The sequence below is a fragment of the Ptychodera flava genome, chromosome 21 (genome assembly GCF_041260155.1).
Source record: "Ptychodera flava strain L36383 chromosome 21, AS_Pfla_20210202, whole genome shotgun sequence".
Lineage (NCBI taxonomy): Eukaryota > Metazoa > Hemichordata > Enteropneusta > Ptychoderidae > Ptychodera > Ptychodera flava.
Genome location: NC_091948.1, coordinates 24,681,643 through 24,709,117, shown reverse-complemented (window position 1 = coordinate 24,709,117; position 27,475 = coordinate 24,681,643). Strand labels below are relative to the sequence as shown.

Below are 27,475 nucleotides of genomic sequence, written 5' to 3'. Positions count from 1 at the left end.
GAAACTGTTTGCCAACGTTGTGGTGTTCTACAAACTTAAGTAAAAAAAAACCTGCCGTGTAGCTTAAGTGGGGAGCTTGCCTGAATCTATCTGTCTCCGTCTCTAAAAAGTGGTAGTCATTCCTCAAAATGGACGAAGACTAGTCGCATTATTGCGAGATCGGCCAACAAAGTTAACTTCTACCCAGTGGCAAACGAGTCTATATATATTTTACGATATATATACAAATACATTCGGGTCACTTCTGGCACTGTCCAGAACCTCTCCGTACTTTTGGTATGGTAACCCCAGAATTTTTAGGGCTACCATACCAAACTATACGGACAACTTCTGGAAGTGACAGTACCCCCACGTGACATGGCTCTTTTCGGGATCCTCAACCGAGCGAAGTCGCGCAAAACCCCGCATACCTGCAACATCTAGTTATTAACTGCGATAATGCCAGGCGGCCTAGATTGGCGCCCGTGAAGTTATACTCTAAAACGCCGATGGGGTATGCACTTTCTCCGGTAACTCTAATGAGTGAAAATATGTTAAGTGGAGATATGGCTAATGTTTTAGCTGTGCGACTGGAATGGTTTCGCTAATGCATTAAGTGCAGTTTTAAGCTTCACATTCCGAATATCTTTCCGTGATAGTATATGCACTTTCATAATTTGAAGACATCAGATTATGATTAAAACTTCAAGAACGTGTCGGTGCGATATGGGGGGGGGGGTCATTTCTGTATTGAAAGTTTAGTGGCGACACACATTGACTTTTCTTTACACTCAGTTGTTAAGAACCATAGTGTCATATGGTGTCTTTATTACTTAAAAATTGTGCGTCAGATATCATCGCCCAATGAGATCATCGGTTAAGTTGGTAGAACAGAAGTCAACGAGCATGCATGACCGGTGAGGTATAATAGCATCGTACTTATCCTGTCTGCAGTCGCCTGCAGTGTGAAAAAGCAGACGCTTGACATATTTGAAATTGTTTTTTAATAGTCTGGTCCGTGTTCGCAACCGAGTAGAACGATTACTTCTTAAATCTGTCAATCAAAATGTCCATGGCCAGAACAACTTTACGGCCCATGTTGTATGCGACTTCGTCACGCTGTGCTCCCTGAGAGGAAGAGTCACGAGCGATTTATGTTCAATTGTTGGCTGCTCGACAGCAATACCGGCTACACATGGCTTTCTGAGTGTCCTCTGGTGTCTCGGTGGCATGACAAGTGACATTTCTGCAAATTCCAAAAACAGCATAACGAGCCGGACAAGAGCAAACCTAGCGGTCGCGAGAGACATATATTATTAAACGAGATGGCATATACATCGGTGAAATAGTGATCGAACGCGAAAATGTTAAAAAATATCGGCATCCACTGCTGTCATATGTCAAATTAACAACAGCATGAACTATTCTCCTTCAATAAACGTCAATTTTTAATACATAAATTACGTTCAATCGACTGAAGCAATTCATTATTTGTTTCCGGGGGCGAAAAAATATAACGTAAATCTGTCCGTATTTGACAGGCAAATTCAACAGGAAAGATGTTGAGACAAGATGTAGAGAAACATATGGTGATAGATGGAAGAAGAAGGGGCGAACAGACAGACGACATTGACTCCACGGATAGAAAAAAAGGCAGACGAAAGTACGACCAACATTTTGGCGCCACGCTCGCAAAGGTAACGTGAGGTATACTTAACCTCTACAATGTATTTCGCAAATTACCAACGGTTCACCGGTATCAATGTAACTTGTCCAATCAAACTTAACTTACTCAGAGACCAGCATACTAATGATACACGCGTTTTCTGTCAGCTGTGAAGGAAAAAAACATTTACGAATATTTCCCGTTGATTTGACCAGCGTTGAGTTTCACGACAATATACCAATATCCCTGCTGTAGATGTAATGCAACTGTGACCCACATAATACTCATATTAGGGTGTCTAACTTGTGTAAGGATTGACTTTTGCTAATCTAAACACAGTTAAACTAACACATTACTTATGGGAACGTGATTTAATAGCCTTTCGGTCTAATAGACCGCTACTCTCACACTATTATCTATGTTTGTGCGTGGAAAGCAAAGCATTGAAACTCCCCCGGATTAACCCCTGACCTTTCACGAGAGGTGCCCGTGTTGTATAGAAACATGTGAATTGCGGGTCTCTTCATGAGGATTTTTGCGATAACTTAACGGAGATGAAAAAAATTCTATCAAAATGACAAAACACCCAATGTGACCTTTTAAAGTCTTCGAGTGGGGAAAAAGCACTAATTTGGTTAGAAGACCAATGCAGCACCTGCATTTTGCAAAAACAACGTCATTGGACACAATAGAAGGTTCTGTCTTTGTGCGGGCTTTCAAACCCGTCTCTTTCAAAATGGTCCGTTTACCATCACACAGTCTTACAATGATGCCATCGGAAGTACCAAACGTTTTCACTATTTACTCAAATATTTCGATCATTTTGGACGAAATAGGGGTGGATCACTGTCTGGTTCTGCAAACCTTGACATCATGGGCCCGCACTGCAGAGCTCATTAAGGACGGGCCACACCTTCTCTGGCTGATGTAGAGAAACCACGCATATCAATCACCAGATGTTTTCACACAGAGGAGAAGAAACCACATTTTTTAAGAAGCGTAAAACCAGTAGTCGGGTCTGCCCGGGCAATTCACAGTGAGGGGCTTCCTGCCCGAGCCGCAGTTCAACAACGGAAGACAGTTTTTGTTTGTATGACTTCCATATGTTGAAATCAGAAGGTGTGGAAATCCGATATTCCTGGGTCTATGAAAATTCTCCAGCTGCACTTGCATATGCTGTGCATATGGAATGAAATGGATAGACGTAATGCAGTCTACGTTTTGATTGCCATAATCATCGGAGCAATCAAAACTCCCATCAACGTCATACTGCTCATCTGAAGGAGTAACTGGTGTCCAAATTACTGACTTTTTTTCGAACCATTTTCTGAATGTCCAGGGAATCGACAGAAATAAAACATAACTTCCTTTTCTTTCATTTGCATTATTTGAAGCTCCGTGTCGTTGATAAAAGGAGTTTTATGCTGATCAGCATTTGAAATTACTGTTTCTATTTCCGAGCAAGATCAACTCACGTTGGTGGTAGGACTGACTTGTGTTGGGTGACAGTGAACATGTGTGCACGCGCAGTGGAGGAGATTGTTTACAGATGCACTGTCTATTCTAGAAATATTTGTTTCTTAACACAGTGACGGTATACGCTTTTGAACTATTATTAATGTTAACATGACTAAAATCTGCTGTCTCGTTAAAATTAAAAGCAATCATGAGGCCGCAAAGCAAAACGTATGCAAGTCATTCCCGCGAGCTTTTTTCTACTCCACGAACCTACGCAAAATCAACCGCCATACAAGATGCCGTAAAGAGGGGTGTACTTTACGACGATGATACAAGTGCATCCCTTGTCTGTCATCAAGTTTTTAAGAGCAGGCAAAGCAAACGCTATCAACGATAGCGACTACAGCAGCCCTTCATATGTCCTTCCGTATGGCTCGTCAACTCCTGCCATTGTCGCTGACTTTGAACCATGCCATCGAGAATTGGTTGACACGCGTGTAAACGTTTGGCATTCCGCAAAAGTGTGTCACAGACCGTTAAACCATTGACAGTCTGTGATTTGAGTCTGTCTATGGTAAAACTATGCAGTCTGCCCACATTTCGACGGCAATTAACTGATGCCAAACGAATATTACCCACGCTAGTCACACGCGGCTCCCGTCCCTGTATCGTCGCAGATGTATGAGAACAAGCAATGAAACTTGGTCTTAAAATATACCTGTGCAAATATTAAACGTTTCATTCCTAGAAGTAATCCCTCGTTTCGGTTGCTCAGCTGTACTTCAGAAATAGAGCCCCTTGAGTACATTCAAGTCAGCCTGAGATTTTATTGTTAGCCAGATTTTTGGAATCGCTTCTTCGGGCGCAAGAATTCACAAATTGAACTGAATTGAATTGAATTGACACTATACCACTTTATTGGATTATTTCGTTGCGTACCGGGAAGTGAATGTTCCGCGCTGTTCTGTTCTCTTTTCTTCGAGAATTTTCTACTCTTTCCTGCGTAGGAACGCCCTTCTGAAATTAGATGACCTCATTTATTCTTTCCAGCCTGATTGCGCGTAATATGGGCATTGGAGCCACATACCATGTTAAAACCACCAATTATCCCGGTAATGATTATGTATTAGCAGTAGGTTAAAGCAACACATATCGATGGTGACACTTTTGGTAGCTTGAAGTGTGAGGAATTCATGGCTATAAATAATGTCGAAAAGCAGTTCTGTACCCAGATGCCTCGTTATATCTTCCATAGCCTATCAGTCTCTGCATCTCAATATTACTCCACCTCGGTGCACGTATGGAGTCCCTTCTGCTTGCATCCTTGTATCTCTGTCTGTCTCTGTCTGCCTGCCCGTCTGATATCTGCCTGTATTTTTGTATCTATTCATCTATTTCTCTGTCAACTAAAATCAGGGAAATACTGACACGAAAGGCTAGGATTGAGCCATGGTCTCATTAACTTTCATTAAATTAATCGGACATTGTCTACGAATTTTCTGAAGGAGTGGGTAGCCACAATTGGCCCCGCCTCCCTCGGGGTTCACTTGGCAAATCGAATTGCGAAACCAAAGCAATGGTTCATGAAAGGAAGTGCAGTCAAATTGGGCCTAATTCGATATGCGTCACTCCAAATGCATATAAGCGCCAGATCAGAAATATTTTTTTATAAATTTCGTTGACTCTTGGAGGAGACTGACGATTTCTCTAATATGCTTTCCTGGGGCAGGTATTATTGGAGGAGGGCTTTTATATCACGTGAACTATGACCCGTAATGGAGCTGTACGTAGAAACATTATCCAAGTTGGTAGAATTAATCAAAGTACTGCACATGTAGCCCACCATGTACTACCTCAACAAACCCGACTCCGAGCTGTCACACTGTTTGAGTTAACACTTTGACAGTATGGGTTTACTGGTAGAAATTTTATCATGGGATGCTTTTGATTGTAGGTATGACCACTGTTAGTTTGGAATTGAGAACCATTTTGTACGGCAACTGAAATTATCTTCTTGTTAAACTCTCCCTTCGCATGATGAAAATATACCTGCAGTATTTTTTAGCCGATGGAGTCGACCTGAATACAACATGAACCGTTTTATAGTCCGTCCACCAGGTATCTATTTTTCCACATACGTCTCAAAGATAAGGGAAGAATCTCTCCCTAAGCTCTCGGCTACGCCTTTTTAAAGACTCCCTCACAGCCCCTCTCTGGGTACGCACTATGCCTGCCTGGCACAACACGGCACGAGCAGGTATAGCAGGCTACACCAGCCTCAGTGCGTAGCCAGCCAGGGGCTGTGAGAAAGTCAAACCTTTTGATAAACCGCTACTTTTGGTATATATCGGTGGATGACCTTGCTTCGTTTCCATATTTATAAGTTCTGTGTAATTTCACTTCCCGCCACTTCAGAAGATTTCCTATCATAAGAGATTTACTAGTCGGTTACTAGGGCGATAGGTTAGATATACTTTGTTACTTTCATATGATTATTTACTTTAATAAGTTTCCATCGAGTGGGCACTCACCGGTGACTGGGTGATGAAGATCCGTTTAACTTAATATCGATTGACGTATGACTGTTCAAGACTGGCCTAGCATCAAGAAACTAACAGTATGGCCTGATTTCAAATATGCACGGTCAGAAGTTAAACCCTGGTAACCCAAAAGAACCTACTTTTTCCAAATCACTCTAGATCCTCGATCCGTCGCACGCGGGGACGGGTCCTCAAGTCTACCATCAGCAATGCTTTACAATGAGTTCGATTGAGTGCCGACTCGCTATGCTATGAACTGCATAAACATTGTACAGAACTAGCTGTGAGCCTGTCCAATAATCGCGTTTATTTTTGGAGTTATTGACGTTTTGATGATGTTCTGTGTTGATGTTTTGTTTTTGGTGTTTTATTTTTGGAGATAAAAAGAGCCTCGCATTTTGGCACAGAAGTTGACAATATCACCCTGCATTTCTTTTGGGCCTTCTATTTCCACTGTAGACGCCACTTGCAAACAAGAGAAAATTGAGTTAAGTTTGCAATAGAAGGCAGATTAATTCGATCAACGCAGTAAAGTTTTATTATTAGTGTAAATTTCAGCACGACCTAATTAGCATACGATTGGAGTTTATGAGAAACGTTTAGAATCGACTGCCTACGGTGAAAGGTTTTTTGTTAATACCTTTTTTACTATTCAAAACGTATTATCAAATCGGTCTATATAGATGCCATCCACACAACTCAATCAGTAACTCGCCAACATTATCAGACAGGAAATGCTTATGACGCATTTATCGCAATGTCATTTTCAAGTTCAATTCACACGATTACGAGCAGAAATCGGCCTTGTGGAACTTAAGGTTTTTATATTACTCAAGTATCAGCTAGACGCCTGCAATGAGAGACAATGTGACAATTCCGAAATTTACACGACTTGGAAGTGTTCCGTTGCGTGATCAAAGACACGTCCACTTGAACCAAGGCGGTGAAATAATTTGAAATCTATTCTACTTGGCTTGTCGACATTATACCGGCCAGGTGACCTGGAACAAACATTGAACTCATATAACGGATCTTGAGAACAGCTGAATACCGAAAGACAATGTGAGTACATTTACAACCATGGAGTGTGTATACAACCAAAAAAAATGTCGATTCTAAATGTGTATAGTGGCATTTAGCTATCGTTGCTTAGGGGTACGTGCTGGGGGGGGGGGGGACCGTGAAGCCCCGTACACTTGATTTACGTCATATTCTGTCGCTTTCAAGAGTTCACTTCAGGTTAAAGGATTGATACGCCGACCCTCGAACCCAGAAATGTACACACTCAACACATGTACGTGCATACGTCATCCATTATGCATAACATTGTCTCAGTCTTGCAGACTTTCCAACTACTATAACCCCAACGGCGGTTTCATTTACAATATGTGTGTATCCATTTACTTATTTATTTACAGTTTTTTAAACATCGATAGAGTCAAAATGTACAAAAATGCCTAAACGTAGTCAATAGCTCTTCTATCCTTTGCCAATAAATTTTCAGCGTATTCAGTGCATAGAGTTGCCTACCGAGTTACATTTAGTGGTAGGAGTGATAGAAACTCAAGCGTAATCATATTGAAGGAACTAAATGCTCTGAAATGTCTTTCGATCTGCGGGACTCAAGACATTTTAAGAAAAATACACATGGATTGTCGACCTAAAGAGTAATCAGTATGATACTATAAATGTGATACTACAAACATGGGGTTTGAAGTTGATCTTGCAGGCAGATTCTAGTAAGAAGTGTAGGCATGAGAAGCCAAACGCGTTCCTAGTATGTCTTCCACAATGTGGGTAACACAGCAAGAGTTGGAAGTAAATATCACTCATGTTATACTAGTAGCTCCTGAAATTTCAGTCGAACTCTAAACTTCTAACCATGCCTTCAATATCACAGGGTCCTAAATAATTAAGACTGAACTATAATCTTCTACTCCCACCGTCACCCACATCAGACATTGCTACACTTCGTAATTTACCGGAACGGTTGTTATTTGCGTTGAACTTGCTACTTGACATTCATTTCCATGCGGTTGGGGGGTCAGAGTTTGGATCAATAAACGTTAAAAAGGCTTTGAGTGCATTTGAGTTTATGCAGTTATCGTTAAAGTACTTCAGGATCTATTGGCCGTAAATCAGGCCATTATGTAGCGTATCTTGGCTGGACTTAATCTCACTGCTTGGCGGGGATAAATACGTGGGAATCGAACACTTTCGCGAAATTCTAGCGCGAATACGCCGGAATTTTCACAAGAACTACAATCTATAACTTAGGGACGGACCATTAGATCGGGAGGTGGGGGTAGTCACAATCAGACTGCGAATATTTTTAGTACAATTGTACATGTTTTTTTCCCAAGTGAGTGGTGATGTGCTAATTTTTTTTTCTCAGTAAATTGTCAGATTTATAATGTTTTTGCCTTCTGATTGTTTTTTTTTTTTTTTGCAAACTAGTCTGGAGATTTTTTTCCTAACTTTTTGCTTTGAATTTTTTTTTCTGTTTTTGACCACCTCCTCCCAAGATCTAATGGTCCATCCCTAACATGGAGAATGTTTTGTCAAGGACACCTCAACCATATGCCCATCAACCGATAGATCATCAATGAATTGATCGATCCACAAACAACGAGTACATGGTTACAGCATACCTTTAAAAGTATAATGCGTTCAGCATGTTTCTTTGCATTCCTGTGGTCTTCGCGTAAAATACGACTGGTTTTAATGATGTTACGAGTATAACACTGAAATGATTGGACTAAGGTAAAACACACCTCGAAATGAAAGTTTAAGACTTTTCTTCATACTTCGCTGAACGAAACTTTCAACAATCCTCTATCAAGGTAAAAAATAAACAGCACGGGTAACTGGGAAAGTTTTGAACCCGAGAAGCAGACATCTCTATGCCGACGTTAAAACTCAAAACAGCGTTATTCTGCATTACCGCTACGGTGGAAAAAAATATCGATTTTCACAAAAGAGTATGACCTTAATTTTCTCTGTAGATTTCAAACTGAGTCCAGCAAGCTGTAGTGTGAGTAAACACGTGAGGAACAGTAAAATTTTGAAAGTTCTAATATCTGTCCCCAACCATGACACGTGCGGCTTTTATCTCTGTCTGTCTTTTGCACAACCGCGAAACCATGATCTTTGCTCACAGCCCTGACTATAGGTCACGTAAATTCTGAAAATTCCTCCTAAGTCAGATTGCTCAAGGGATGCGATGGCGTGATTGTCATAAAGTATACAAGGGCGTCACCGAGCCCTCTGACATCGTAAAGTGAGCTGAGTAGTTTCAATATCGTCAACTCTAATTGCCGGCTTGAGCCAATGCTCTACACCTTGAAATGTATAGAGGCAGTTTCAAATTCAGGGTTCTTCCCCACTGTGAAGATAAAGAAGACGAGGAATCGTCGTCCAGGTCACCCGATCTCGCTCATCCGTTCGCCGGAATCAAAGGAGTGTGTCTGTTCATATCGCATGACGATCTTTGTCCTCTAGTTATGATCGATCTGAGCGCGATAAGCAGCAGGGACTCCGAAGGCCGTTCATGTCGTTTGGTTGGAGAGCTGAATGACAAACTCCTCAACCACCGAGGACGAACTTCCAATTCTCGCAAAGAGGACAAGATGTAACATGTTGTCTCGCGACTTTTGAAGGGCTTGTAATTGATTTAGCCGAAATAAATTGACGTGACGGCCAAGACAAATGGACGTGATGGCTGATAACTTGGCTGCTGCTATTCTCAGAGGGGATAAAATATTTATCGGGCCGGAAATGAATTATGTCGGGCAATACGACATTGATCTATCGATTTGCGACCGCAAGGTTTATCTTAGGCGAAACAGTTGCCATATATGCTTATCTGGTGAAAGTGGGTGTTTGTCAACACTGAAACACTTAAATTTCAAGGCCGATGTGAACAGAATTACTCTCGACTGCCCTGGCTCTTATGTAAAAGTACTCCATGTGTTTTAAGCATCCTCCGTTATCAGAGTAATCGGGAAGTCAGATCACAGGGGACGGACAACTTCAAACACAATCGACGGTTTGCCTGTCAAGGTACTGTTGGGGACACGTGCATGGCCAACAAACAGAACATGTTTTTACATTTTTGCGAAGTAATTTACATTCCGTTGCAGTGCCACATGGCACAGTGACGGTATGTGTAATACCCGGTGCAGCCTAGGATGCCAGCTACACACACATGTATATACATTCTCGAATACAAGAGAACGTGTTTAGTCTTTAAGGACACGGGAGAAAATGTGTTCGCCACATCCCTCTGCGACAAGCAGGCGAACTCTCAACCGGCAACATGGATACTACATTTAGATATCGTAAATATTTACTGCTGGACACAGGTTGATTTCAAATAACTCGGCAGACAGCTTGCCAAAATCGCCCCGTTATTATTTTGCCATTCTCGAGTTTCGCGCTGAAACGTGAAAAGTAAAGGGTTCCAGATGGAAATTTGAATGAAAACCTTTAAAAGCGGATACAAAAACACTGGATATTTTTATATTTAACACCTTACAAAACAGCGGTACGTGATGAAGTAGCTTTCGTTGTCAGTTGTTTTAAGATCCACGTAATGTATACATGAGCAGTCACGTGGTATTGAAGAACTTGATCATGCGTGTCAACGTTCTTATTGGAAGCAGACAGCATTGTTTAAATGCACGCAAAGTTTTGACGCGATGGGTTTAAATGTCTGACTTTATTAGCGTCGCTGTCTCTTTTGGGATTTTATTGGCTGAGAAAAGATACTCCTGGCATAGCAAAACAGCCTTTGACGTCATCTTGTGGCAGCTACTGCAGTTTCAACACAACCCATTTCACCCCAGAAAGTGTCTACATCGTAAACAAGGATCTCTTTAAATGGCGGCAAAACACAATCTGTGTTTTTTACTTCTTAAGGGTTCCTCTTCCTGTTGTGTTCTTCCTGTCGGAACCGATTTGTCTCGAATTGATAGTTGCTTCAAATAATTATTTGTACAGCAAGAAAATCATAAACCTCAAGCAAGTTCGTAAATTTGACCAAAAAAACAATATAAACATAACCGTACCTTTGTCGAATGGTATAATAAATGTTAGCGTTTCTGTGTCAGCGTCGATGCGTGGCGTCGTTGCAAGAAGATGTGTTCATATATCTTATCCTGAGCAAGAGCAATGGAATACTCCACTGACTATGGATTTACCACAGTCAAATTGAAAGGATGTCTACATACATTCGGTCATCGTGTTAACTTGAGAGACATAAACTTCACATTTTTGATAATATGACGAAAAAAATGTGTATGTTGTTGTTGTTATTAGGAGTGTCTTTAAGTTGTGACCTGGGACATAGATTAGGCCGAAAGCGAACGAGTTTTCACCACAATAAAAGTCTTACACATAACTTCATAGTCACTGACTGGTAGCTATCATGCATGGTGGTATCCTATGTCATTGCGATTTTTCGTGGAAAGGTCACGAATTAACATGGTTTGAATGAAAATAAATTTTCATATCGTGTTTATGCTTCATCTTGTGCATATGAAAAAAGGAGAAAGTATTCAAACATGAGCCACAGAATAATTTTAAGATTCATGAGGCAAGTTCTTCGATAGTTCAGACTGAACACGAGAGTGTAGGTATGGTGGTAACAAGAATGTCCGTATTCATATAGCATCGCGTCTTTATACCCGGATGTGGTCGTTACTTCAAGTCACTCTTTTAGTTTTTGCCAACAATCAACTCAAATATCTTCGCAAAGTGCCTCCATAAAACTGTCAAAGAAACCATGTGTACCTCCAGCTCGTAGACTGAGTAGGTATCCACATACCCAACATTCTCCAATGAGGACACGGTGTAGCGAATTTCCTTCGTGTATAGTAATATAGGGAAAGAAATTTGGTTTGACATTTCAAGTGTGTGGCCTATATAATCATCATCATCACTATCGTCGTCGTCGTCACCATCATCGTCGTGGTCGTGGTCGTCATCATCATCATCATCATCATCATCATCATCATCACCACCACCACCACCATCAGCACCATCATCATCATCACCATCATCATCATCATCATCACCATCATCATCATCATCATCACCACCACCATCATCATCATCATCATCATCATCATCATCATCATCATCATCATTACCACCATTACCATCACCGTCAACAACGACAACACTACGGCCTTTGTTATGTTAAGAAGCACGTTTCTGCGGAACTCTCATGCCCTCGAAATCTTCGCGTTACATTCGTGATAACGTTAGCGATAACTCATATTCCCCGTTTTGCATTGTCTTGCAACCCCGATCGGAAGAGGTGACTCCAATTTGGAGTTCAACACAAAACAGTACTAGGTTTGTTGTCCGGTAATGTTCGCGAAAATAATCAATGTACCTCGGAAAGGCAGCACGGCGCTAAGTGTCTGGTGCAAGACCTTAATTCAAATTGTCGGTCAGTCGACCGGGTAACATGGGTAAGTGGATCCGCTACGGCCAATTATCTTTCTTTATGTATGGCCATTCACATCATCCTCGCTTGGCATGAAATTCGCCAGCACTTCGCCGTACATCGGAATGTCACTGCGATGCAGAAACGACCAAAAAATCTCTTACAAGACAAATCGGTCCGATAAGAAAGAGGGAAAAGCTCGTCTTCTTGGCGTGCAAAAGAGATTACTTTGTTCTGTCGAGGGTGAAAACAGCTGAAGGTTCCCAGGCCGACCAATGACCCTGGTAATTAAAGCCAAAGGTCACGTGTCCTCTCCAGATGTACATGGTCGAAGCTCGTCAGCGACACAGACAGGATTGTGAGGATGTTACTTAAACTAAGTAATACACACAGAAGTCAAACAAGGCCATCGTCTACTAAACTCTTTTTTTTTTTACTTTGAAACCGTGTAACCTGCGCAGTTATCATGGCGCGTCACGTCAAACAGCGTACCGTCTCAAAACTTAGAACTTCGTCAAGACGCTGGTACCTGTTTGAACTCAAGCAAATCGCATCACCGGCTGTAAGCTGCCGCAGCGTCTCTCGTCAGGAAATTCGTAAAAAGTGGCTCCATTTTCACAAGCCTGTAAGGTGTGGACCATTTGATATCCTGAGGGGGGTCTGGAAGATTTTCGAAAAAAGATTCCCAGCAAATGTCAATGAAAAAAAAAATCAGTCAGAGAAGACTTGACAAAAAGGGTGGGATAGTGGGGGAATAAATAATGTACAGTAGATCAGGTAAAAAATAATGCTTACCTCATCAATCTTCCAGATCCCCCTCCCCAGGATATCAAATGGTCCACCCCTAAAGTTTGCGGCGAGCCTCGGCCTTATACAAAAATGCCACGTCAATAAAAGTCGAATCTAACATTTTTGTCCGTCACTTTAGACAAAGGATAACCCATGACAGCTGGAAAGTTCTTTTTAAACGTGCAGGCCGAAGATGTGGGCAACGGTTGTGTGTTTTTAATTAGGAATACTGGGTTTTTTTAATCACTAAAACAAACGGCGGGTGGAGTCAGTTTGAAAGCTTCGTGCGGCGATGCAGACTTCGTATGAGATGAAAATCATCGAATATGCTAAATAAACGGCAAGGACGAACACATTTGACGGCGTTTTCTTCTGTTTTGCAAGGCAATAGGAGAAAATTCGCGGGCTGCAGAAACAGATATAAACTGCACTGGAATGACTGAGGACAACAAATCATAATATGACAACGCAAGTCGATTTAATTAAAATGTACCTTCGTAAGTATCTGAATTCTAATAATCCCCTTCCTGATCCGGTAAAGTTGTGATTACACCATGCCTAGATGACACTAATCCCCTTCAACATATCGGCCTTTTCATCGAAGAGGCCAAAAAGACTGTTTATACAGAAAGCTACAGTATAGAGACCACATTAATTAAAACGGCACACTTCTATCTGTGTGCGTATCTCTCGCTGCCACTCTGACGGGCGTAGTGTTTACATGTATCCATGTATTCCCAGGAGACGTGCCCTGGAGAGACAACCAGCCTGTCATTAGCAATTATTGTAAAAGTCGATGCAGGTTTTATGTCTAATTGATGTCGGTGACACGCGACTAATTACCCGATAGCATCGACAGCTGCATCCCAATTTCTGTTCATTGTCTGCGATGAAGGAAGAGTTGTCTAGCTTCAAGTTGCGGACGTTTCCCTGTTGAGTGACGCCGTCAACAAAATTTCCGGATGATGAGTATGAAAGATACGTACTCAGTACGTGCTGAAGAACTAAAAAAACCACATGTGCTTATTTTTTTCGACCGCGGGAGTCGATGAATGTCTGGTGCAGGGAAAGATCACATCCCAGGCCCTGTTTCCGGAAATTTTAAGTAGGGACGTCTCCCTGTTTGAAAATGGTCACACTAGATGAGTCTGTGCTCTTTCAAGTGAGTTAGAATCGTATCAGATGAAATCCCTTCTTCTGAACTGTTAAATATCTTATCTTTGTCGCGCTCAAGTAAATCTTCCTTCTACTTGTTAATGTATAATTTATGAATGTTTGGCCCCCACAAACGCAAGAAGTCAACTTCTATCACATTACAACAAAAGATAAACATTCTTCAAGACACAACAATCCATTTTGTATCACAAGCAACATCTTGAAGGAGACTGGGTTAAGGAGAAAAAAGACAAGATGGAGAAAACGGCAAAAGAGCCTCAAAGTGAACTGTTAGCTGCGTTTGTAGATAGACGCACGGACAAAGCAAACTCTCTCTCTCTCTCTCTCTCTCTCTCTCTCTCTCTCTCCTCTCTCTCTCTCTCTCTCTCTCTCTCTCTCTCTCTCTCTCTCTCTCTCTCTCTCTCTCTCTCTGATTGAGCCTCCGTGTTCAAACCATCTTTATCCAATCTCATGATGGAAAACGTATTGATCGTGGAGGTAAATGTTCAACTAAGACTCTGTTTCGTGTGTTTTGTTCTGCATCAGTGTGTCGTCATCACCGATAAAATACAGTGCGATGACCGCCGCGTCACGTTAGGACGGTTCAACCGTTCAACATTTCAAAGCTGACAATTAAACTTTTAAACCTTTAAACATTGGCAATTCTTCTGGAAGGATGTGAGTTGACACGAATTCCACTAAGTGTATCGGCCTTCGAGATTAAGGGAACGGTTCCGTGCATAATTTGAGCAAACCAAGACGTGATCCCTTGCATGGCTGACTGCATGCGTGCACAAATACAAGAAGTGTTTCAGCCACGAGAACTTTCCACAAAAACACGAACTTTCGCCGCATTTGAATAGCCGCTGTACGGATCGAGTTGCAGCCTGAATTCGTCGAGCGAATAACTCTTCGGGAAACGTAAACACAACCGAAGAGTTATACTGTCTCGGTCCCTCCGGATTGATCTCGTGATTATTTTCGCCCGCAGCTGGCAAACCGAGAGCGGGAGAGAAATCAGCGGAGCACAGAAAGGTCACCATTAGTCCGCTAAGTAGCGCGCTCAGATGCAGCGGCAGGACAAACACGATATTAAACTTTTGAGGAAATCGGGTTCTTGCACAGCCTCTCCTGGCTGCTTTAACAACGCCACGCCTCAGGGCTCGAAGTTGAAGACTGCCTGCTTGATATCGACTCGAACATGTGTCCATCCTTGCCGCAAGCTATAGAAATCGATTCTGGAACGGAGGAAGTGCCGCGTCGACGACCGAAAAGTTTTGCCAATTAACCGTTTACAATAAACCGATAACTAGGTATTGTTCTTTACTGTGGTGGTATGTGAAATCAGTCCTGTTGGCAGTCTCAATACAAAAGATGATAGATTCTTCAGATCTATATATATATATATTCTTGTCTCATTCGATCAATCCCACGTGCAAAGATGTTCCTCGCAGCAAAATTAACAGACAACTGAGAGAAAATAAATTCTTTCGACGAAACACGGTAGCGTTTCGTGTATTAAGCTCGCCTGCCAACTGTTTAGGTGACTTAATACCACGGGAACCCATGAACGTGACCCGGTTTAAACTTGTAAATTTCTTAACGCCCAGTATATTTTGAAAAAGCTGTGTATACACAAGCGGCTTCTATACAGTTTCATTAAATGTAAATTTCAATTCCTAATATTTGTTCTGTTTTTTTGTTTGTTTGTTTTTGTTTTTTTGTTTTTTTTTTTTTTTTTAATACAGTTTCATGTTCTGCTCCTACAATCACTTCGAAATGCCTAGCGTTTAGCCCCGCACTCATGGCTTCTGTGTGCATAATACCTAATGTATGATTGTTGACAACTGAATTTCGGTCCGTCCTATAATTGATTTGTTAACAGTGAAATTTCATGCTGCGCTGCTGTGCTGTGTTGTGTTGTGTGTCGGTAAACCTAGTGCTTTGCTGAGGGAGAGGATGAGAAAACGTATTTGACTTGCAGAACAATGCCAACGAAACCATTATTAGATCCTTCTATCGTCCGTTTATATATGAACATCTTTGACGAGAAACACGAGTGTTCGTCGGTTTGACGTGGCCATGGCCTTTCATTGGGAGGTCACACAAAATACCGCAGATAACTTATAATTATGACAGGGGCACCAATACTTTAAACTTGCACTTTTTTCATCGTCCACTTAGCATGGCACGTCTTGTTTTCGCTAATAGTATCGGACAGTCTGCCGTTGCTAATAAGGTTTCATCGCCCGAAGACGACATCGGGTGATTGTTTCTGAAGGTCCACTCTGATCTCTCTCCCGCGGTGTAAGAACTGAACGATCGTTCAATACTTTGTAAGGTCTAGGCTTAAAGACCAAGTTGTGACCCGGGGCGTACAACACACAGACTGAAAACACCTTTTGCTTAGTACGCTGGCTTTTCGCTGAATGCATTGTTTGAAAGTTATGTGTAGCTGTTTTGCTGACATTTGGCGACAGATGACCAAAATTCACGAGAACCCTGCCGTTTTGGTAAAAATAGTACGCCCTCTGGACTTGGTTATAATGATGTGTTCAGCGCGAGCATGTCCGTCGACAATGAGCTTTTTTCTTGGTTCTATGTCTACACAACTCAGGTGTACCAAGATATCCAGGGAATAAGCCCAGTGGGATTACACTCTCTTGTTCCCAACAGAAGAATATCGTTTGGACAAATAAAGGTTTCCATAATGTCGTCCATGAGGGTCTATCCCATTGAGAGGATAGAGAAAGGCCTGTCTGCAAATTTAGCATTTGGCATGAATACAGTGTTCGACAGGCATTGTTGACCCCCAGAACGTGACAGTGATGTCGAAATTGGACTTTTCAGTCAAACACAAAGCGCTTATTTTTCACGCCATGGTGAGTGGGAAAGTCGAACTGCTCACACACTGGGCAAGACAGCATCGCCTGTCACGTGACTTCTCCAGTCCTCTTTCACAATAAGTACACCCAAACAACTTTACAAAGAGAGCGGTATATTTTGGGAATTGTTTTGAGTGCGTAATCGATGCATATCATTCTGCATTACTTGTTTTTTAATGATTTCCTCTTTCGGTAAAACCACAGAGTTTACTTCTCTCTTGAAAATTCCATCCCGTGTGCGTCGGTAGACATTAAAAGCCGTAACTTTCCAAGTACTTTCCAGTAATATTTTGTTTATCCCACAAACTACAGTCTCTTGTTAATGTTTGAATCCCAAAACAAGTTTGGTGTAAAACTTGTCGACACAATCTGTAAAGCTATGACGTAAAATGTTACTGTTGGTATTTTAATCCGAACTAGAATTATAGCTTATCAACAAAACCATAGCATATCGTACAAAAGCATTGCAAGGCTTACAGTTTTTGTATTTCAGTATTACAGAGAAGAATAAGAATATGCATAATTTTATATCACAAAAAATGAAAATATTATCAAAGCGTTATGGTAACATGTAGTTGTGACCGTCAAAAACTATGTGCAGACATCTGCAGTATTTCCAAGCCTGAGAGTCGGTATAATTTCAATTTTTTGGCAATTTATAAAGGTTCATTCCTGTGAATATTTTGAAGTGACATGGGTAGATGGCACTTTGCGTTCTCCAGACTTACTTATAAAAAAATGCACATGCATATTCTGTCTCGGAGACAGAGTAAGAATGCCCTGGTTTCAAGGAATGTAAAGAATCTAGATTTTCAAAGCGTGAAATGACATGAAACGGAAGTGTAGAGGAATATTTGTAGGTTTTCTAAATTGATTGGATCACTCATATGGGCCACTTTCTCAGTTAGACTTCGAAAAAAAAACCCAAACCGCTTCGCTTGCATCTGAAAACAAAGACTGTCGAATGTCAGAAAATCAGAAAATGATAACAATAGATACACTGGGAAACAAATAGTGATGAGAGCGATCGGGGAGGGATTGAAAGTCTGCCCTTTTATGCGTAATCGCGTATTTTTGGAAATTGCTTCTTGGATACGAAATATGAATTTACGTTTCAGTGACATTTTACCGCCACGCGTTCTTCCGACCATGGAGGTAGCAGAGATCCGACGTAAACCTTCTTTTTCTATCAGCGGTGGAACATTGTTCCAAGATTGCAAAGGGTCGGATTTACTTTAAACCCACACCGTGAAATCGAAGTAGTTACACCGAACTGCGCAGATTCAAACTTTACATGTTGACATATTCGTCACTCAAACCAAACAGGTGAGAACGCCACAAAGCTGAACGTGCAACTGTCACGCCAATCAGAATTTTAATGAGTGTTTTTATAACGGCCCTCTGTACATGATCATCTCCGAGCGACCGGGTGTAAGGTCGTATAAATTGCACAGAAGGTCAAGGTGACATCATTACCATCAACAGCAGTTTACATCATCGTAAAAGTATGTCTCCTTTAAGTTGGGAAGAGAACGTGGAACGGTATACTTTCCCGGGTATACTTTATTAAGCAAGCTTCGGGCAAGCGAGGAGTAATTCACACCTCCGTGTCGTTGAATATAGGTGCGGTGATCTACAGTCATTTCAGGGACGCTGGAGGGACTGACGAGAGCAGATCGTTTTGGCTGGAGGGGGGTTAAATATCGCTAGTTTGTAATTAAAATGAGAAGCAGTGAGGATACATTATGAGGTAGTGGACAAAACATGGCGATAAAACGAAGAGGGGCCCCGCGAGAAAATCTATCTGATTTGACAGTAGTATAATGATACGACGATCGAGAAAGTCTGGATTCTGAATAGGCCAAAGTGTGAAAGTGAGAAGGGCGTTTTATTTTAGCGCAATTGAAATGTGAATGGGATAGCTTGCAAAATGAATTACGTCAAATAGCTACACGAGTATAACATGGCCATTGAAGCCCTGTCGACCGCTCGGGTTTTCTATCGACGGGCGGTTCTGCGAGATTTTTTACCGGTGAACTTTGTGCACGTTCTCCGCAGGAAAGCATACTTTTCCGGCCTTCTCATCTCGGCACTGGGATTACGTCCGCATTCCATCGGATCGCCCTATTACCGTGCAATCAGCGTATAGAAAGATAAATTAGTATTCCTTGTGAATTTGAGCTCTAGATGACCTTGACTTCTGGTACGCAAGATGACTTAATTCGCCGTCTCCAAATCACAGTATTGATGATCCTCGTCCAAACTAGTCATCATTGATTAAATACGATAAAATATGTTAAAGCCCTCAAAACTACATTTCTAGCAGTGGTTGAATGGTGATCGTAATTGCTCTACATTTTCAGAATGTACTGGGTAGAGGTTTGGTAAAGGTTTAAAATGTTGAGATTTGCACTTTTTTCCTATTAAGATTGGAATTTTTTACAAATATTGCAAATATATTTTAGCATTTTATTACAGTCTTGCTATTGTTGCTATTGCATTGCCCAAAAGAAGTGAAGAGAAAAAAAAGTTGATAAGCCACCGTATTATAGGTTTTGGTTTGCCACATTCGCACAGCTTTCACACTAACCAACGAGACTTCACTTTGGTCAACGTCACGAAAAGGTTGGGCCGTTCTGAAAGCTGAGAGGTGTAAATTTGTTGAGAGATTAGGTGAACGATTGATTTTATCAGATTGGCAACCCACAGCGACTTTGGTCTGCCGGCCTTCTTTTTCCTTCTACGGCCCATATAATATCAATACATCACGACGTAGGCGATATGCTTGGGTATCGTTAACCCTTGACCCCATGAAATGCAGCCTCCGCACGGCCATAAATTAGCGGTTTGAAGTTAAAAGCCAGCGGAAACTTGCAAATCGAACTAAAATAGAAACAGTCACGTCAGGTTTTATATCTCCTTCTTCTCAAACATGAATCGTAACATCCCAATAAAATTTGAAAATTTAATTCGGAATAAAAAGAAAGAACAAGTCAACGCACAATGAGAATTTGTCCATCTTACAAACATTCAATCTGTACAGACTGTTTGATTATGCTTAAATTCTGCTTCGGGCTGGTTTTTCGGGAAAAGGTCATAAAAATTCTTGAAATTTCTTTACACTGCCTTTGACATTTAAGGAAAGCAAGTCGTTTTGCTAGTAATTGTTCTCATAATTATTCTCGAATAAAAGAAACATCGATTTTCCGCTCTGTTTCACCTTTCTCGTTAACATCGTCTTCCGTTTTCCTTCAGTGAACGGTCTCGTTACCAACTTGTCACGTGACAAGCTGTCATCTGTGATGAGCGAGGCAAGAGTGAAATGCAAGGGACTGCAATTGTTCGATCTCCCCTATGAGGCTGTGCAATATCAACTCAGATGACTACATCTGAAACTGCAGTGCATATTGAATTTTGTCGCATTTTCCTTGCTTGCCATCTGTTTCTGAATTTCTAACCCAGTAATTCCTGTCTACCCGTCTTCGTTGTTTGTCTCTCTGTGTCTAACTCCTTCTTGTCGCTTTGTCGGTCTCCCCGAGTCTGTTTCCTAGGCATTCCAGCCAATCTCTTCTCCTTGTGTCTCTATATTCTGTCTTGCTTGCTCTCTGTCTATCTGTCTGTCTCTGTCTCTCTGTCTCTGTCTCTCTCTCTGCCTCTCTCTCTCTCTCTCTCTCTCTCTCTCTCTCTCTCTCTCTCTCTCTCTCTCTCTCTCTCACACACATACCATGGTGGCATGTGTCTCTATATACTGTCTTGCTTGCTCTCTGTCTGTCTCTGTCTCTGTCTCTGTCTCTCTGTCTCTGCCTCCCTCTCTCTCTATCTATCTATCTCTCTCTCTCTCTCACATACCATGGTGACATGTCTCTATATTCTGTCGTGCTTGTCTCTCTCTGTCTGTCTCTTCTGTCTCTGTCTCTCTCTCTGTCTGTCTCTCTCTCTCTCTCTCTCTCTCTCCTCTCTCTCTCTCTCTCTCTCTCTCTCTCTCTCTCTCTCTCTCTCTCTCTCAACACACACACACACATACACCATGGCGGCAGAGCGATATTCGAGGTACAAGGATAGGTTACGTTATTCTGTACCTTAAATGCAGGTACCCTTAATTCATAAATGTCATTTCACTTTATGGCCCCAGGCAGTTAATATTTTGTCAGGACACGAAACGGTGATTTACAGTTCCTATTTTAGCTTAGTAGAATTCTTTCAGGCGTCACTGACACGACTAGTAGATGTATTAATCACGGGCCATAAATGACAGGATTTTTATGGAATACGGATTTTTTATTCTCCGGTCAAATATGTTTAACTTCATATCTGTGCACGAGGGGGGGTTTGTACATGGTGAAAGGGACTCTCTTTTTGTCATTGTTGGCATTCACTTGCAGAAACTGCATCGTGTTCCTGTCGTGCATGCCGTGGACGCCAAATTTACGGAGTAATTTAAGTTTTTATTAGTCAATAAACATTTCAACGGAAAATCAAACTGATGGAATCGTTCTACGTATGTATCTATGCAAGACTGCCGCCGCCGTCGTATTTCTTGATGACATATTGAGCCATGCGGAAGAAAGTTAATTTATTGTGAATGTGAAAGACAATATAAGGTGTCGAAATGTAGTTAGTGAGAGATCGTTATCACGCTTTTCTATGCGTCATATCCGTAGGTTTTCCTGTTCTGCGCAAATGGATGGACCTCGCCGCGGAAAGCCGTCTTTCGTGCGTTCAGCCAGGTTGTGCAGTGTCTAACATAGAATTGTCGGTGTCAACCGAAGCGAAAGTTGTATTCAAAAGGACCGCCCACGTTCACTATCCTTGCATCAATCTCCGGTAATTGGATGAAACCGTTTTCGTTGTTTTAAGGCATTGTACGCCTAAATCCAATAGAATCTGGCGCCAGGCAATACTATGTTCGATGTGTGCGTCCATTCACCCTGAGAACACACCTGCTGAAATGTACTGAAATGTTTGATTGGCGGACTGCCTGATCGATCGATTGATTAACTTGACTTAGCTGATCAAAATTTTATCTCTCGTTTCGTCGAAAATTATTTTACTCACACCTGAATGGTGATACGTAATGCAAATATCAAAAGTTTGATCAATTTTAATAAAATCAAACATGTATCGATGAAACTTTAGGGTCGCTTGCAAACACGGTCTGATCGTAAAGCTTGGGAAAAATTCGAAATGGCTGCTTTTCTAAGGATGACAAATATACAAGTTTGCGTTTGCTTGGTCGTTCAAACATCCTTTGCAGAGGAGTTTCAAAACTCGAAGAGACCTTTAATTCTGACCATCAAGGCTACTCGAGAACCTGATAGGTTCCATTCCATTCAAAAATACAGGTTTCAATCTGACCTATTAATAACACATTTTGACCATCCTACATAAATTCGACCATCCAACCCCCATTGCCCTCTGAATAAATCGACCTTTGTCGCAGAAAACCATCGGGTTGTACCACACTTTGGTGATGGAAGGTAGGCAGTAACTTTCTTCCCTTGCATGCCATAGACTACCACGCAACACCTTTTCTTTCATCACTCACCACCCACGACCCATGGGCAACATCGCATCCGCCAGCGCAAAGGTGTTAGTATTTCCTCGTTTTACCGCACGCCGAGAACTCTAAAATGTCTTCACGCATACAAATTTTTTTATTAAGTAATGCAAAGAAAATGTCACACCTTCATTTGTTAAATATATTCTAAGGAATATGACAATTATATTTATGCAGATACGTGAAAGATATGAGCATTAAAACCGACCAAGCTTATGTCATCATTTTGTGGAACAGGCGGGCCACATGAAATAATGAGTGATAATTTGCATATAACTGCGGATTGATACCCTGTTGTTATTAGGAAGGACTGTGAATTGGCATAGCGTTCGGTCTCCTGCTATATTCTGGAATTTATTGCGTATTCCAAAAGTTATCCTGGAGGGCCAACGGCAGGCGCCCAGGTTTACATTCACAAGTTTTGTGATGTTTACCCGTACGTCGCTGACGAAATACCGTCTAGGGTTTACATTAATCTGGAAGCAAACGTTTGAATCATGTTGTCGATCATAGTAAGGCGTTCGATGTAAACGCCAAAAAAATTCTACCGGAGATCTCCTCCAGGGTCTCGGATATTACTGATGGAGTTTGACGGTGTGACAAGCTTGATCTGTTACATTCTGGTACCTTTCATTGGACCTTGAAGCACGGGTGGTCCACATGATCGTCTTAAAAGATTTCTTTTTTTTTCTGGATAGATGAGTACGTAAGGCACTATTACTAATTTGATCAATTGTTTTGCACAAGTCTACAGCTTAATTCTGACTGCTGAATCCCCAAGACAAAGCCTGTATTCACACGCTTGTACATGCCCCCGGGGTTTTCCCGCGCCAAAAGTTCTTCATTCGTCTCGGCGGAGAAACACAACTTTGGTCGCAGGACCCCGGTGGCCTTTTCGAAGTTTCCAAATAAAATCGTGCCCATTTAGTTATGAATAGGGGTTGAATATATTAGATGAAATTCACCGTTACATGTATCGCAATGAAACGAGGACATTAAGGGAAAACGGCTCTCTCTCTCTCTCTCTCTCTCTCTCTCTCTCTCTCTCTCTCTCTCTCTCTCTCTCTCTCTCTCTCTCTCCGCGACCCTCGGAATGTTCGCATTACCTGGTGTAGGTCTCGAATAAATACAGTAAACGCACACGTGACACCTCCCTTGCCAACGGCTTTTACGACCCAAATCGGATAACAAGAGATAAAGGAAGACGAAATCTTCCGCCATGCCAACCCAATACACAAATACAAAAAGGCAATAACTATGTACAAGGTGCTTTGCATTATTGCGGCATCTTAGCTGAAGATGAAGATCTTTGGACAAGGAATTTACCCGCAAGGATTTTGTGGGAAAAGTTGTTGAACTGTCCCACTTATGTGCCATTACGTTGTTAGAATTTATTCGAGAACACCGAGACACAATAGGACTGGGTTGTAAGATTCTCGCCGCATACTTAACGAGACAAGCACGTGCTACTGACAGAAGGCGTTGTTTCAGTGTGTACATCGTGAATACAGAGCCCGGAGCAGCACTGTTTAGCAAAGTTCTTCAGTAGTTTGCACTGAGAAAGAAATTAAGAATATAAAGACACCGACGTAATAAAAACAGACTTTCTTCAAGTTGAGGAAAGTCTGAAGAGCATAAAGTTGATACAATAGTTCTACTCAAATTCTGTCCTTTTATTAATCACACTTGTTGATTTTAGTCGCTTTTTAATGACAAAAAAAGTTTCGGGGCCTGTGTGAAAACATGTACTAAATGCTTGACCTATGTACATGTACATCGCTGATAGCCTCGATAACCGGTAAAACTATGCCAGCCCAAATAACCATGAAACCTCGCATCTGGTGTCCGCAGTCGCACGTTTCTCTTGGAACAGGTTGAAGGAACGGTTATTCCCAATGTGATCAGGGTTCGAAGGTTTCAGCTTTCGTCCTGTGAGGAGATGCACTTTTTGCTCACCCATTCATCAATACATCACAAAGATTAACTGTGTTCGTGGTTTCCCATTTCAGGCGTACCCACCACCGACTTCCAGAAATTTATCATGGTTATGTTAACACGGTAAAAGTACAACTTCACCTTTGGTGTGGGGGCAGTTGAGTTGCCCTGCAAACACATAAACCCGCTACTGTTATTTTTTGCTGCAAGCCAAACAGAACGACCGCTATCATCAACATCCGGGCCTTTTTTTAAGTAGGTCAGTAGGGAGCACCGTTGCATGCGTGTACCTGCCACTAGTAGATTGGGCGACTCGCTATCATCATATACATCTATACATGGAGTTTTAATCGAGATAAAAATGGCCTATCGCTACACGATTTCGGTGATTCAGCGATTAAGGAAAACGTTAATAGCAACAGACAAGGGCCGATTCCTACTGGCGTCAAGATGTTCTGGAAGTCACTACAACTGGGTGATGGTGGGACACATCCCCGTTGAGATTCTACCCTTGTTTGCGAACAACAGGCATTATCTCTGTAAATGAGAACGGCACCGAAAATTTAGCTACAAAAGTTTGACCCGAACTTGATATGGTCTCTTGTATCATCAGCAGTAACGAAAACGACTTCAGGAATTCCACACACTGTTTTTCTACAGAAAGCAAAAAAAGATTACTGACCGGTCCGATAATAGCGCCAAGCTAGGCACTCGTTTGTACACAGGCCCCTGGGTAAATCTACCTCAATGGTGTGGAAGCGAGGTCCAACAAAGAAGCCAATCAATACATCAACGCGGAGGGGAAGTTGTTTGTCTAGACCACGGACTGATTTAGTTCCCATCCCGGCGTGAACAATAGCACCCGACTATTTCTTTTCTTTGGGCCGTTATGCCCGGCAATTTTTGCTCATTTGCTGTAACTTTAGGCACTTTGCATATTCTACGGGGCCGTTGTTTGCGTCTCAGAAACACGCAGGCACTCGACTGTCCTTGATGCGATGGACTGGCCGCGTCAACAGCTATTGGCGTTACTGCATTCTGTCAGGACGCCTGTGTAAATGACTGGAACTGGGAAAGAGAGAAAATAAACTGGCGTATACATGACCATGGGAGGAGGGACGGCAATACTCGCTTTGATAGACTGTGTATTCTAAAAACCACGCACTTACCTAGATTTGGGTCGTATTCGTTTATAAAGCGCTTGGTAAGAAACTTCACCGTCAGAGCTAAATGAGGAAAAAAAGGAGAGAAAGAGGGTTGATTAAAGTTGATTGTCAAACTCTCTCACTGTTGTTCGAGCATGCACGGCAAAGACGTAAGCTTACATGCGGTTCTCATTGTTGAGCAACCTTGGCTGGAATATTACAGTGGCTAGACAGATATTACAAGTGGCCGTCCTTTCGGTTCATTGGATCGGCGAGGTTATCGCACTCCAACTGCCCGTCGGTTTGATAAATTTACAATCTCTGTACACAATCTCTGTACACCAGTGATATGACTCGGACACCGACGATACACCTGTCGGGTGCATGAGCTGTACGTGCATTTTTTCTATCCCACAATGGGAATTTTATACGTTATGAAAGATACTGGATATTAAAAATGAGCATGGATATGCGTTGGTGTGCCGCAATATCATGGAATCGGTACAGCTTTTTCCTTAACGTGAGTTCATAGGGAAGGAGTTAGGCCCACTCAGCAACACAAACACGAACTGGGAGATAAACAGATTCTGAAATAGTTCGACAGGTTGCAATTCCCATGGCCGTTCCCATTTTCTGCATCTTTCCTCTGTTTAAGGAGATAATGGCTGTAAAATTTGATAAAAATTTTTGATTCTTGACTACGGAAAAAAATGGTTTCTTTTTCACCTCCCTTACGTCGAAATGGACCTACAGAGGAAAGCGTGAAGTTTTACCAAGATAGACCGTTGTGTGCAATGAATGTGTAATGCTAAGGTCGACAAACGGAGTCTAGTCCGAACTAAATCCAGTTGCCGAATGAGAACACTGAAAATTATACAGACTACATTGCAAAATTGAACCCTCGGTATTCCGACCGGGTGTTGGTCAAGAGAACTTGACCTGTATCTTACAAACGTAAAGGGAAAACGCACCAGAAGTTAGAGCTATAAATGGAGCTTTTAAAACTGTTCATTTGAGTTTCAGAGCTACAGACACGTCAATTTTTCCTTGCATATGGTCACCTTTCTGACAGGGACTGGAGGGTGACGTGGTTTTTTTTAACGATATGGCTTCAAGGCCGCCCACTTGACTTCGCACCAAACGGTTAGAAAACACATACTCCGGAAAGATAAATATGAGAATAAACAAGCCATCCAGAGGCTAATTAGTACTGCTAACACTTGCGAGGGGATTATATTGGCACTTAAATCTGGACACGCACGACTCGGCGGGTCCAGTACGCCGCTTCCCCGCTTAAAATACGGACCGGTGCTTACGTGAGTACGCGGATACTGTGTCAATCAAGTTCCCGCGGAAGCAGCAACATCGAGACGACAACGCAATGTCGGGTCGCGAGACCGTGAGAATTGCCTCTGGACACAGCACCGCGCGTACCGCGGAGCCAGCTTAAGAAATTTATCGTTGCTCTGCATCGACAGGTCAAAGCCCGGTGTAAAATGACATCAACTTTGTTTGACTTTGATATTTTACGAGAGAGATCGACCTACAAAGGCGGGACACAAAAGTCATCTTCGTCTGACGTAAGTAGACGACCAATTTTGACCCAGATCAAAACAATTGCATCTTGTTTCTAACATAAGTAGAAGCCGAAAACATAGGCTAACAAAATCGCTATGTTCAGAACTCGTCCAAGCAGCAGGAAACAAACGGAGCTTGCAAAATCATATACCTGTAATAATCTGATCTAATGCAATTATAAAGGTCTCACAAGTTTCATACCCAAACGCAAGGAATAATGAACGAAGAAAATATCTAACCCTCACATTTAATAGTAATATTACACGGTCGGTCGTTACATTAGAAAACGAGACGGTGAGATAAACCAATAGAAAGGTGTATTACTATCATTGCG

The 27,475-nt window shown here is 41.9% G+C and overlaps 1 protein-coding gene across 1 annotated transcript in view; it reads right to left on the bottom strand.

The window, feature by feature from the left end:
• Window positions 1-27,475, bottom strand: part of LOC139121816 (ras-like protein family member 12) — a 37,182-nt gene that overhangs the window by 8,794 nt on the left and 913 nt on the right. The window contains exon 2 of the mRNA XM_070687015.1: window positions 25,588-25,644. Coding sequence (XP_070543116.1) covers window positions 25,588-25,644 — 57 coding nt within the window. The remainder of the gene's footprint in view (window positions 1-25,587; window positions 25,645-27,475) is intronic.